The sequence below is a fragment of the Onychomys torridus genome, chromosome 15 (assembly GCF_903995425.1).
Source record: "Onychomys torridus chromosome 15, mOncTor1.1, whole genome shotgun sequence".
Taxonomy (NCBI): Eukaryota; Metazoa; Chordata; class Mammalia; order Rodentia; family Cricetidae; genus Onychomys; species Onychomys torridus.
The window spans coordinates 38,343,397-38,356,204 of record NC_050457.1 but is presented as its reverse complement, the minus strand read 5'-3'; the positions used below and the strand labels follow the sequence as shown (position 1 = coordinate 38,356,204).

At 41.6% G+C, this 12,808-nt stretch overlaps 2 protein-coding genes across 2 annotated transcripts in view; both read left to right on the top strand.

Moving 5' to 3' along the window:
• Window positions 1-603: 603 nt before the first annotated feature.
• Window positions 604-942, top strand: LOC118596158 (ubiquitin-like). Its single transcript, XM_036206919.1, has one exon. The coding sequence runs from the start codon at window positions 604-606 to the stop codon at window positions 940-942; it is 339 nt and encodes a 112-aa protein (XP_036062812.1).
• Window positions 943-3,599: 2,657 nt separating this feature from the next.
• The window catches only part of Itga2 (integrin subunit alpha 2), a 95,149-nt gene continuing 85,940 nt past the window's right edge, over window positions 3,600-12,808 (top strand). The window contains exon 1 of the mRNA XM_036206918.1: window positions 3,600-3,657. Within this exon, the coding sequence (XP_036062811.1) occupies window positions 3,600-3,657 (58 nt within the window). The remainder of the gene's footprint in view (window positions 3,658-12,808) is intronic.

Below are 12,808 nucleotides of genomic sequence, written 5' to 3'. Positions count from 1 at the left end.
TATTTGAGCCTGTGGGGGCCGTGTTCGTTCAAACCACCATACCTATCATCTGGGAAGAAATCTCACAAGCAAGAACAGAAGGAGGATCAGGTAGCCATGGCACAGGGCATACAAAGTTAGTTTGGTGGCAAGATATCTTGGTGGTATCCCCGAAAAAGGAGAACAGAGGTTTCTAGAATGGTGTTTGTATAGGAATGAAATAAGCAAGATGAACAAGAAGCAAGAAGATGTCAGAAAGGAACATGAGCAACCTCATCTGGCTCCTCTCCCTCATCACCTGGCCTAGCTCTGAGAGAAGAAAACATAGGAAAGCCTCTTCCAACCATGATCAGCCTCAAAGTGTCCAAAGACTCTTCCAAGTCCTCAGTGATGCCAAAAGAGTGTTCACAATAACACTGAGGCATGAGTTGCCCTTGCCACTTATTATTTTCTCTGGCTGTGTAAGACAAATGTTGGGTGATGGTAATCAATGTGGAGGGAAGCAAGGAGACCAGCGAATGTTAAGGCTGTAGATAGGGAAAGTCCACAATACATTTTCAGATGTCTTAACTAGCTTTTAGGAAATGAGTTTGCTTGTTTCTAACCATCCATCTGTAGTAGAAGATGAAGATTTTCTGGAAGACCTTTTACTGGGGTGGGGTGAGGGCTATTACTCTGAAGGGTGAACTCTTTGACACTATAGAAGATGGAAAGGCCAAGATCCAGTGTGAGGAAGGGATTCTCCCTGATCATCCAAGGCTGTTCTTTGCTGGTAAGCAGCTGGAGGATGGTTGTATTTCCTCTGACTACACTCAAGAGGAACCCACCCTTCATATTATGCTGAGATTTCATGAGTCTTACAGCACTCCCAAGAAGAATAAGCAGAAGATAAAGAAGGGTAAACTAGCTGTCCTGAAATACGGCAGAGTCGATGAAAAGGGCAAACTTCATCACCTTCAGTAAGAACACCCTTTGAAGAATAAGGTGCTGGGATTTTTTACAGCCATCTATGTTGACAGACATTATGGTGGCCAGTGTTGTCTGGCTGACAGCCCCAACAAACCAGGAAAGATGGGATAGTGGATGAGTTAATAAAAAGATCCAAATTGGGGGTAAGAAAAGGAACCTACTGCTTGTTGAATTTTGATACACTATTAGAAGATGGTCTAAAATCGCCATGGGTGTAGAAACTACACATCTGCATGACTACACACTAATCCTTACGATTTAACTCAAAGGATCACAGCAATGGGATCAAATGTCAAGCCAGATATGTGAATTAACGTGTCTATTTTTCAGCCAGATACTGGTAATAATTAACAAAAATGTTAAGCAATGCTGCTCTTTTCATCGTTTGATTTACACCCGAAGGAGGTTATTTTTTTTAATACATCACCATTTATGTAAATATGTAATGGTTACTGGTATTAAAAATTAATATACAAACATCTGAAAATGCTCTGTTTTAATATTTTATATGGTAAATGTAATAAAAACAAAAGTTCCTTACAAGTTTGAATGGCATAAAAGGATCCTGAGGCTACAGTGGGGAAGCTCAGCCATTGCCTTATTTCCTGAAGTGAATGTGGCTTCCCAACTAACTAATCCAGGCAAGGTATGTGTGAGGTAAGACTTCGGAAATAATTTTGTCTTAGCCACTTCATGCTGGCTAAACATTGCAATCCACAAATTTGCTCTTTCTTTCCTAACATTTTTGCCTGCTCAAAAACTAAAATAAAATAAAATACAGCTAGCTCCTTATCTGTTCTGCCCCCACAGCAGCATGGTGCTGATTTGTCCTGTTCTAAGAGCAGCATCACCCCAAAAGATGCACTTTCTTCTCCCCAACACAGACAAAGCACTTTAAAAGAGCCATCCTGCTTCCCAAACAAGAGTCTGCTCCAAACAGAACTCACATTTCAGTGAGTCAGAAGGAAACAGACAGATAGTCATCTCCCTGAAACCTGGCAGGCTTCCCACCAGGAGACTGTGAGCTGCCCAGCTGTGTGTCAGGGTTAGTGAGCAGCCACCTCAGGTCTTACTAAGCACAACACACACAAGGTCAGAAGTGTCTGATAGGATCAGTGAGTAAAGCTAAACAACGGTGGTTGAGAGAACAGGAAGCAACCTGGGGCAATAAGGTTCTGGGATGATGAATTTATAGTGTTAATCCTAAATTCTAGCATCTAGTGAGTGTCGACTTGGTAGGGTCATGAATCTAGCAGATCATCTAGTCTAGCCTCTTTAGCAAGATCCAGACCCGTGAGAGACACAAAAAGGTGAGTGTTTCCTGAGGAGCAACAGTCAGATTTGTTCCCTGGCCTCCATACATATACACCCATACAAAAGCATGCAGCTCACACATAAACCTATACACACATGCACATACACACAAAGGAAGAATTCAAGGTTTCGGCTCGACCCATCATTTAGTAAACAGGTAAGTGTTTTTTTTATCTTTACCAAGCAATTACATCTGTTGTCCCATGGACCCATGGAATCCTTTCCTGCTTAAGGGCCCGCTCCCAAAAGCTTTTGAATGATGTGAATAATAGCAATTAGACGAGCAATTCTTTAATTTGGGAGACCTTTTGATTGCTTCATAGAAAGCAATCATTGGAATAATTCTAGTGTCGTCAGTGTGTAGGAATCTGTGGCTGAGCCTTTGGAGGAAAGTCGGAATTAGAGGCGATTAAAAATGGATATTCCAGTTCTTGGATTTGGAAATGAAAGAGTCAGATATAGAACCTTGTCTCTCCAGAGTCTGAAAGACCGGAAAATGGTGACGGCACAAACTAGCGGAAGAGTTGTGAGTCTTCAGAGGCTCTTCCCTCTTCTCACCTGTCCAGAAATAAATCAAGTAAACTGGATGATCCAACTCCTCATCACCTCGGAAATGAACGATCGTCTCCCCTCTCTCTCACACACACCCTTCTGTGGTGCAAAAATAGTACCTCGGGGATAATCATAACTTGAGAGCAGCTCTTTCTGATGAGTTAGTGTCGAACCTGGTCATTCCGAGCTTATTTCTGTCCCTTTCTCCACCCACTCAGGAAAAGCAGAGAAGGGCACGCACGTAGTAGCAGCCTAGGAGCGGCGTTCAGGCTTCATGGCTTCCTGCTGAGAGCTATAGTGGGCTGTGGTCTGATATAACTGCACTAGGGGGGTCTGGCTAGGGGTTTCCTGAGGACAGAGGACAAGTGTGGGGGTTGAGGGGAGGAGTGGTCCTGAACTCTTGGGTCGAGTGTGCTGGGATAGTCTGAGACAAGGCAGGAAAAGTCACCAGGCAGGCAGTCCCATCCGCACTGCCTGCGGGATGCGGGGCCTGGGTGGGAGTCGCGGGATCCTGGCTTACTGCGTGGAGCCCTGGAGGAGTTGCAGCCGCTGCAGGGGCTGGGCTCCGTGGGGCGTGGCAGGGCAGATCCGGAGTTTGCTCAGGCTGAGGGGCGGGCAGGGGCGGGTCCTAGCTCAGAAGCTGCAGCAACTTTTCCTTGCTCTCATCCAGGCCGGAGAGAAGTCCTCAGGACAGCTTCTGTAAAGTCTCTCACTTCTGGGAGCCCTCGACCAAGGGTACTGTGTGCACCCCCAGAGCACCTTAGATTTCCCCAAGCAGACCCGAGATGGAGCCGGGACAGGCAGGGGGCGCGCTTCTGCTGCGGCTGCTAGCGCTTGCTCAAGGTAAGTCTGAATTCCGGTGCTGTGCGCGTACTAGGCTGGAGAGACCCGCAGTGGTCCTGGGACAGCCGCGAGGGATCTAGTGCTCTAGTGCAGGTGGAGAGCTGGCGGAGGAGTCCGCTCGGCATCCACATGGACTCGGGATCCCGACAGCGTGGAGCTGCTTAGACAGACACACACACACACACACACACACACACACACACACACACACACACGTCCGGATTAAGACTTGTTTCACCTGATCAAGCACCCATCAAAGTCATCTTTCGAAGTGCTTTGTGCTTAGATGTTCTCACACTCACACGTTCCCAGCCTTAATGGGTGGCCCGCAGACCGTGCATCCCACCTCCCAGCTTCCTATAGAGCTATAGATCGGGCAGGTGCTGAGCTAGCCCTGAATCAGGAACCCGGGATCTAGCTCAGTACTGCAGCTTACAGCTCCCCAAGAGTGGTTTTGCAGGAACCCCTGATGTATATTTTTCACCCCACAGTCGTGGACAAAGACCCCTACTTCTTATTTCAGAAAGGAGCACTGGTGTTTCTTTTCCCAGGAGGCAGGAAAGCCAAGCACCTCTTAAATACTAGGCGGAGGGGAATTCTTCCTTCCCTCCTGCCTTCCTCTCATTGTTATGTCGTCCTTCAAAGAAAGTAAACTTAAGCCAGTTCTGTCCACTTTCTTCATCTTAGACATCGCAAAGGGATTAGCTGAGGCCAAAGCTAGGCTGCCCAGCCTGACTTTTCCTTGCCCTAAGTGAAGAAAGAAGGTGGGGGAACCAGCGGGCTGCTGGGAGATTCAGGAGAACTTTCTCTCCACCTTTATATCCTGCATGTGCCCAAGGTGAAGGCTTTGGGACCAGTGGAGGGGAGAAGGAAGCAATTGCATCTGGACTCTAAACAGCTAAGAGATCTTAATGGTCACTAGTTGTCAGTTATTTTTACAAAGGAAAGTGTTCCCTACACTGTGCTTCTCTGAGGCTAATCTTTCTTTAACATGGAGGAAAACTAGTCCAGGTTAGCCTTGTGGAATTTCCTGTGTGTGAGAGATGAGAGAGAACTGTGCTGCAACACACTAGCAGATGTAGGACACCGTCAGATAATAGGATGGTACCCTGTAACCCACACTTCACACATGCTCTGTCTTGGGGACACACAATTGATTTGAGCGGCCATCAGCTCTAATCTAGGGGCTTAAGACAGCTGGATTGGATTCTGAAATTCCGTTTCTGAAGCTCTCTTAAGAGGTCCTGGAAGCACAAATCCAGGCTTTTCATCTCCCTTTAATTGTTGGTATTATTTGGAGAAGCTTCTGAAGCACATCATTTTCTAATCTTGAAATGTTGAGGCTTGTTCTGGGAGGAGTCATGGGAAGGATGTTAGTGGAATGTGTTGCCGAGAGGCATGAAGTCAGGTACTGGGATTTTCTTCTGTAGTTAGTTAACAAGGATGACTCAGTGTCATCAGCAAGTAGATGGGGTTTCTACAGCATCTTTAAAAACTACTCCACATATTTATTCCCTCCTTTTGATTTAGTTATATTTTCAAGGAACACATTTTCTCTTGATTTTAATCATCTAATTAAATGAAATCGCACAATAAAATTTTGCCATTTGAGAGGGCAGTTGAGATCCTTAGGCAGGTAGCATGATGTTTGCTGCCTTGGGTATCTAAAGTTGACATCTAGTTGAAAGCTCTAGGCCAGCAGTACTTTAAATTTTTATTTTACCCTAGATATATAAGCATTCAACATTATTTAGCAATAAACAGACACATAAATTAGTCTTTCTTGATCATAGGCATGCACAATTGTGATTACAAATACCTACAAAAGTTGGAAATGTAAAGGCATACATGAATGTCTGTTCCTTCTTCTCACATTCTCTACAGCACCCAGGCAGACCACATTAGAAGACAATTCATCTTGGATTTCATTTTAACACTTAGATTCAAGTTCATTTTCCAAAACCCTTCTCACAAGTGGATAAGAGGAACAAGTGCTCAGTTTTGTTCCATATTTATCATTTTTCATTGTTCATGGGCAGACTGAGGATGGAAAAGAGAGATCACAAGACACATAGATAATCTGTAAACTAAGAACACATCCAGAGAGGAAATCAACTGTAACCTTAACATGAATAAAGTCACATGTTCTCCAGGGGGCTCATGGGCCAAGGAGTCCTCCATTTGGATTCTGGATCACACTGCTTCTTAAGTCCCTGCTGAGCTGTCAGCCCTCTCTTTCTCCCATAGTATTATTTTCCTTGTCTGTAAACTAACCAATAGGTTCCTCTCATGGTAAGTTTTCCTTTTAACTTTTGATTTCCTCATGAAATGCCCCCATCCCTGGCTTTTGTTCTCTTTTTCTCCTCTCCTCTCTTCAGCTTCATCTCATCCCCTTTGGAGGCTCATCTTCTACCTATTGCTAGATGGTGTTTGCAGAGCGCCATCCTGGATCTCCTTCTTCATTCTAAAGGTGCTGCTAGACCCAGCTCCTTCCCCAAGGCAGGGTCTCTAGCCTCACTCACCTCTTAAATTCAAAACACTGCATTTCCACACCGATGTGTCCGGTTCACATGCCAGACTCAATATTTCCTAAACTGGACCCACTACCTATCTTCCAGGATCTCTTCTTCACAGTTCACCATGGCTCACAGGCAGTGTGCCACACAAGCAGGGAGGCTGATAATGTGTTTGTCATATTTTAAGTCTCACCCTTGCACTCTAGATTCTACCAATCAATGCAACTTCTTTTGCAGCTAATTCCAACCCTCATCTTCCTGTGTCAGAACCTCTGTAACTTTGGAACTGGCTTGCCCATTTTGTTTCTTGTCTTTCTAGTTTATCATTCTCATCGCCAGCCATGCTACCTTTCTAAAACACTTATCTGTGTTCAATACTCTACACCCTCACTTCAAACACTTGGTGTTTCCCGCCACATCTAATACAGGGCAAAGTCCAAATTTCTTTGCATTCATAAAAGTCCTCTACCATGTAGCTGGAGTTTTCTCCAGTTCTGCTTGGGCCCACAGCCACTCAAACCCAAATAAACACACAGATGCTTATATTAATTAAAACTGTTTGGCCTAATGGCTCAGGCTTCTTGCTAGCTAGATATTACACTTAAATTAACCCATTTCTATAAATCTATACCTTGCCACATGGCTCTTGGCTTATTGGTAGCTTTACATCTTGCTTCTCCTGGTGGTGGCTGGCAGCGTCTCCTGACTCAGCCTTTCTGTTGCCAGAATTCTCCTCTCTGCTTGTCCTGCCTATATTATACTTCATGCCTGGCTTTTTTATTTATCAACCAAATCAGAGAAACACATTCACAGCACACAGCATGATATCCACAGCGCTACCGTCTGGCTGGTAGTTTCCCTATCCAACTGTTTTTTTGTTTTGTTTTGTTTTTCCTATACTGATCAATCCTACACATAAGCACACACAGGTATTCCACATATGTATATAATACATACATTTCAAACCTTACAAACATACTCAAGGGGGTTGAGAACCACTGTATTATGTGACTTCTGGGAAAAGAATCTTCATTGTTCAGACGATATGATTTTGTTAGATTCAGCCATCTTGCAACCATGACGCCAGTCAGCTACCTGAAAGATGGAACCAAATATACTGTGGGTAGCATCACAGAAATATGGAGAAGCAATTAGGGCCTGGTGTTGTATTTGAGTTTCTAAATCATCAAAAGGAAATTCCACTCAAACTCTTCAAAACTTTTTTATCTAATTTTAAACTTAGTTATGCTTTCTATAACTGAGAATTGTTATGTGTTTCTATGGCATAATAAGTATTATGTTTACAAACAGTTAATGAGGGACACCAAACAAAATGTGAAGTTTAAGGAAAGAAATATCATTGTGACACTAAAAATTCCAGCCTCCAGAGAAGCTTTCATAGAAACAGAAAGGAGTCATTTGAGTTTAGATCTTCCATGGAGGACTGTGGAGGCTGCAGGTTTGGTCCATCATCTTACCTGGATGGAAGTAGTATTATAGAAAGAGGAGGCAAACAGCAAGATTACTAGAAGGAGACCTGAGTTTAATTCCTTTGTCAGAGAGGAACACTGACACAATGAAAACAGATCACAAAACAGACAACACAAGCTCACAGAAGGAAGAGTGAGAGGTCAGGAGGTCATCCAGCCTTAAGGCTGTTCAACTAAGGCACAGCCAGAGTCTTATCTGAGGATGAGGGAAGCCTTTGAAGGTACCTGAATAAGGAAGTGATATGCTCAGATTTGCTCAGTGCCAGAGCACTCCAGTGACCAGGAGGAGGACAAGGGACAGAGACTAGATAGAAGATGCCATGCACGTCTAGGAGAGAACCAATTTTAGTGTTAGTTTACCACACCAGGAGAGATGATGATAAAGAAAAAAGACCTCAGAAAATAGCAGTGGGGAAAGAGAGTAAAGTAAAATTTAAATGCTATGAAGGAAAAGGATGAGACAGGATTTGGCCATGGACTTCATTATGTCAAGGGAAAAAGATAAAGCAGATGCATCCATTCATGATAGGTAACACACAATGTCCAGCCATTTATGGAGGTAAGGAGTGCTAATAGAGGCAAGTTGTAGGGAAGAGATGATCAGTTTGGAGAGGTTGAGTTAGCAGACAGCATTGTATAGTAGCCTTAGGATACGTCAAGTGAGTGAGATAGGGAGAGAAATGGGAGGTATTGCATCCGGAGACAACTGAACACATGGTGTTGATGAGTCAGGCAAAGAGAGAGGAAGAGGCCTCTAGCCAGAACTTGGGCACTACTTTAGAGGATCAGGTGAGGAACAAGCGGTATAGGGAGAGAGAGAATGGTGTCTGGAGACTTAGCAAGAAGTCTGTAGGAAGTGAGGCACCACAGAAGTTCTTAGAGAAGGAAGTATTGTTCAACAAGACAACTTTGCAGAAGTTAAGTGAGTGTGGCTGCTTGGGTAGTGAGAATCTCCAAGGATTGAATAAGTAGAAGTGAGAAGTGAATGAAATGAGGTCATACTGCAAGGAACACTTGATAGAAAAGTAGAGGAGAGAGCAGAGAGAAGGACAAGACAGAAGTATCTAAACAAAAATGGAAACACTTGCACGTAACTTATGATAGTTAGATCTCAGATTTTCTGATCAAAGTCATTCATGGTGCATGCATAATTTTTGCAAAATTGTGTTAGAGCATCTGTACAGGTATCAGACACTCACAACCCAAGAGTGAGAGGGAACAGCCTTGGTGTCTATGGAAAGAATCTTGGAAGACAGAAAAGAGATAGGGGGTGGGGAAAGCTGGTATTTCTTCTTAATTTTGTGTGTATGTGTTTTGTGTGTATGTATGTACATGCACAAGTACGTGTGTATTTGCCCATGTGTATATGTGTGGAAGCTAGATGTCTATGTTGAGTGTCTTCTGCTGATGCTCTCTACTATACCTACTTTATCTATCTATCTATCTATCTATCTATCTATCTATCTATCTATGTCTGTCTATCTATCTATCTATCTATCTATCTATCTATCTATCTATCTACCTATCTACTAAAACAAGATCTCTCCTGAATCTGGAGCTTGCTGTTACATCTAGATTGGCTAGCCAGCACCCTCCCAAGATGCACCTATCTCTGGTCTCCCTTTAATCCAAATGCTGGGGTTATAGATATCCACTACCATGCCCAGTTTCCTTTATATGGATTTGGGGAACCCCAAATTAGGTCCTCATGATTACAGAGCAGGCACTTTATCTACTGAGCCATCTCCTTTACACTATTCTTATTATTTTTTAGAGTTACAATGATTGCAGTTGCATATATTCAGTTTTTGTCCAGTCTATACCTGATGATTCGTGTACAGAAAAGTTATATTCACTATGCTGTACAAACATAAACTGCAGACTTTTTCTCACCTTTTCAGCTCACAGAATACTGTGGCAGCCACTGATTTTAAATATATTGTAGCTTCTCTTTAAGATTTGTCTGTTTTCATTGCCCAAACAGTTAAAATAAACTAGAATTGTAAGCAAAGACTTATCATTCTGTGCCCTAAACCTACAACTGCAATTATTGCTTTTATCAGTTTAAAGTCAATGGAGACAGTCTGTAGTAAGAAACTTTCTGTATAAAAATGAGGTTAGTGTTTAAACAGAATGAGGCAAATGAAAGCACACTGGAGGCTGTATTGTCAGTGTCTGAGATTAGTTCATTGTTGGTTAAAAAGCATGAGGAAAGCCACCGCTCCAATGGCCACGTTGGACACTGGCAGCTGTCATTCATGGAAAGGTGGCCTTTGTTTGTCTTTGTGCAGGCCTGAGTTCATTGCCATGGATACCATGTAGCAGTGCAGACAGAATACAAGCTGGATTCTGGCCAGAGCAGCCAGACAGCTCTATTCTGAATTGTTTTGCAGTTATATTCAGTTCCTTTAGCCCACAGTTTCTTCAATGCTTGGTAGAGTAAGAACCATCTTGGATTTTATAACCCTTTCTAAATCTCTGGGAGACCAGAGATAGGTGAATCCTGGGAGGCAGCAAGCTCCAGATTCAGGAGAGACCTTGTTTCAATAGATAGATAGATAGATAGATAGATAGATAGATAGATAGATAGGTAGATAGATAGGTAGATAGATAGGTAGGTATAGTAGAGAGTCACAGCAGAGATCTTGGTTCATGAAGCAGATAGTTTACATTAATTGATAAGGTTTTCTAGGTATTTGTTAATGTTCTTTTGGGGGGGAGCAAAAGGAAAACTTGGCTTGAAAATTATAAGATTTTATTTTTCTTTTAGAATAAAAATATAATATATAGTCCTAATGAAAATAAAATACAGATTTGAAAATGATCTATGCACATATAGCAAATAAGAAATTCCTTTGTTACAACAATGCTTAATATTTGCCCCCAAATAATCAGGCTGTAATAGTATCATTGCAATATTATTTCTGGTTATTGTTCAGAAGAGGGTCAAGTCCTTATGACACTGTTAGCCTTTGGTCAACATACAGTCTTATAATTTCTTTTTTTTGCTTCACGGTCTCCTGTCCAGATGTACTCAAGCTATTGACGCCTGATTGGCAAATCAATTTATTTCTGTTTCACTGAAGTACGTGTGTCTCAGGAAGCACACACATCCCTCATGCAATTCAGTGTCACTCCCCACATGGACCATTTCGGCAGCTCTCACATGCTGTTTTCAAACGCTATTTGCTCTGATTGACTGTGAGCTCTGAGACGACAAGCCTCCTCCTCCCTCTTCTGTATCAAGGACTTTGTTAATTCTTTAAAAATTGCTCTTGCGTTTATTCATTTAGTGGAGGAGGAGAGCGCATATTGGCACATGTGTGGAGGTCCGTCCCTCCTTCCCCGTATGGTTCTGGGGTGGAACTCAGGAAGGTAGACTTGGCACCAAGTGTCTTAACCAAGTGCTGAGCACCATCACTGGCCTTGTTAACTTTCTGCTTGTGAAACACAAATGAATTTAAGAATCACAGTAGAGTTACCCATCTTTGTATAGGACTTTACCAGCCAGTTATGTGTGATCCAAAGACAGCCTTCCGCTCCATTTTATTCTCTTAATGCTGTGTATTGATGATATTCTCAATGGAAATGTAGTGGAACTTGGATTTTGTGATAATTGCTTTTGTTTTGTTTTATTTTAACTGTAACTGCAAGGAAAGTTCCCTAATTCAATGTGATAAAGATATTGTATTGCATTCCCTAAAACAGTATTTACTTTGAATTTTCATGTAGACCTAGATTTTCCTGTAGTAGATTTTTGTGAATGAGAGAAGTAGAAGTTAAGAATCATTTTTTTATATAGATAACTGATAATCTTAGCAGCATTTTTTTGAATGAAGAGTTCATCCTTCAGTCTCTCCTTTATCCCAGACAAGCAGTGTGGATACTTGCCTCTAGCTCTTGCTTCTCCACTGTGTTCCAAAATTACTGTCTTAATTAGAGCAGATGCACAGGAACTCCAATAGAGCATTTTTCTATCTATTTCTTCTTTGGGAGTGTCTTGGTCTTGACATTTTAATATATAATTTGGAATTAACTTGTTAATACCAATGTATTTCTTTAGCTTTTAAAATGTCTAGAATATTTAACTGTATTGAGTCTGTAAATTAATTTTTGGATAATGGACATATTTGCAACCCACCATTCTAATAAATTCTTGATTTGCTTAGGTTTTTCATCTTTTCAGTAATGATTTCTAGTTTTCTGTACAGACAACTCTTAGTGTATGTTAGATTTTCATTAGGAATGTGATACTTTTTGATATTATTATAAGCAATCATTTCTTAAAATGGTTTTATAAATGATATCAAGGTTTTGATACATTGAAATGGAATTCTGTATCATTATTTTTCATAGTTCTGTCCCAGGATCTGACAGGGTAGTAGGAGAACTTACTACTGAGAGAGTGGTTCCCTAACCTCCAAAAGTATGCATCACACACACACACACACACACACACACACACACACACACACAACACACACACACAATTTATTGGTTATTTTATTCATTGGTTCAAACATATTTTAATCTTCTTTGATTGTAGTTGTTCAATCATTATCATTTCAGGTATGCATTATTTTTTTTAACCTTTTCTAATCCTTTCTTGTTACACTGACCTAAACAGGGCCTTCAATACAGTAACAAATACTGTGTTGAATATTGAAAAGAAGATGCAAGAGGAGAGTCCTTGTCATGAACAGATTTCAGCATGTCAGCACCTTGGTGCTCAGTACACTGTTGACTGTGAGCTGTTCAAAGATATTCTTTCATCATATGATTCTCCTTCCATGTTACTTTGCCAAGATATTTTTTAATTGACAGCTGATTTACTTTTATAAATATTTTCCTGTATCTTGAGGATCATGTAAATTTTCTCCTGTAATCCATTAACATGGCAAATGACATTGACTGCTTTTCAGACATGATGAAAGTCTTGTATTAGTGGACTGTGTCTGGCTTGATCAACATTTGTAATGGGTTGTTGGATTAGTTTTTGTATTCATGTTCATGATTGAGATTAGTTTTTGATTCGTTTTTTATGCACTCTTCCTTTGGATTTTGATGTCAAGACTGAGCTATTACCATAAAATGGAAACCATTTCCTCTTTTTTGAGTCTCTTGAATTTTTTCTGTGAGCTCACA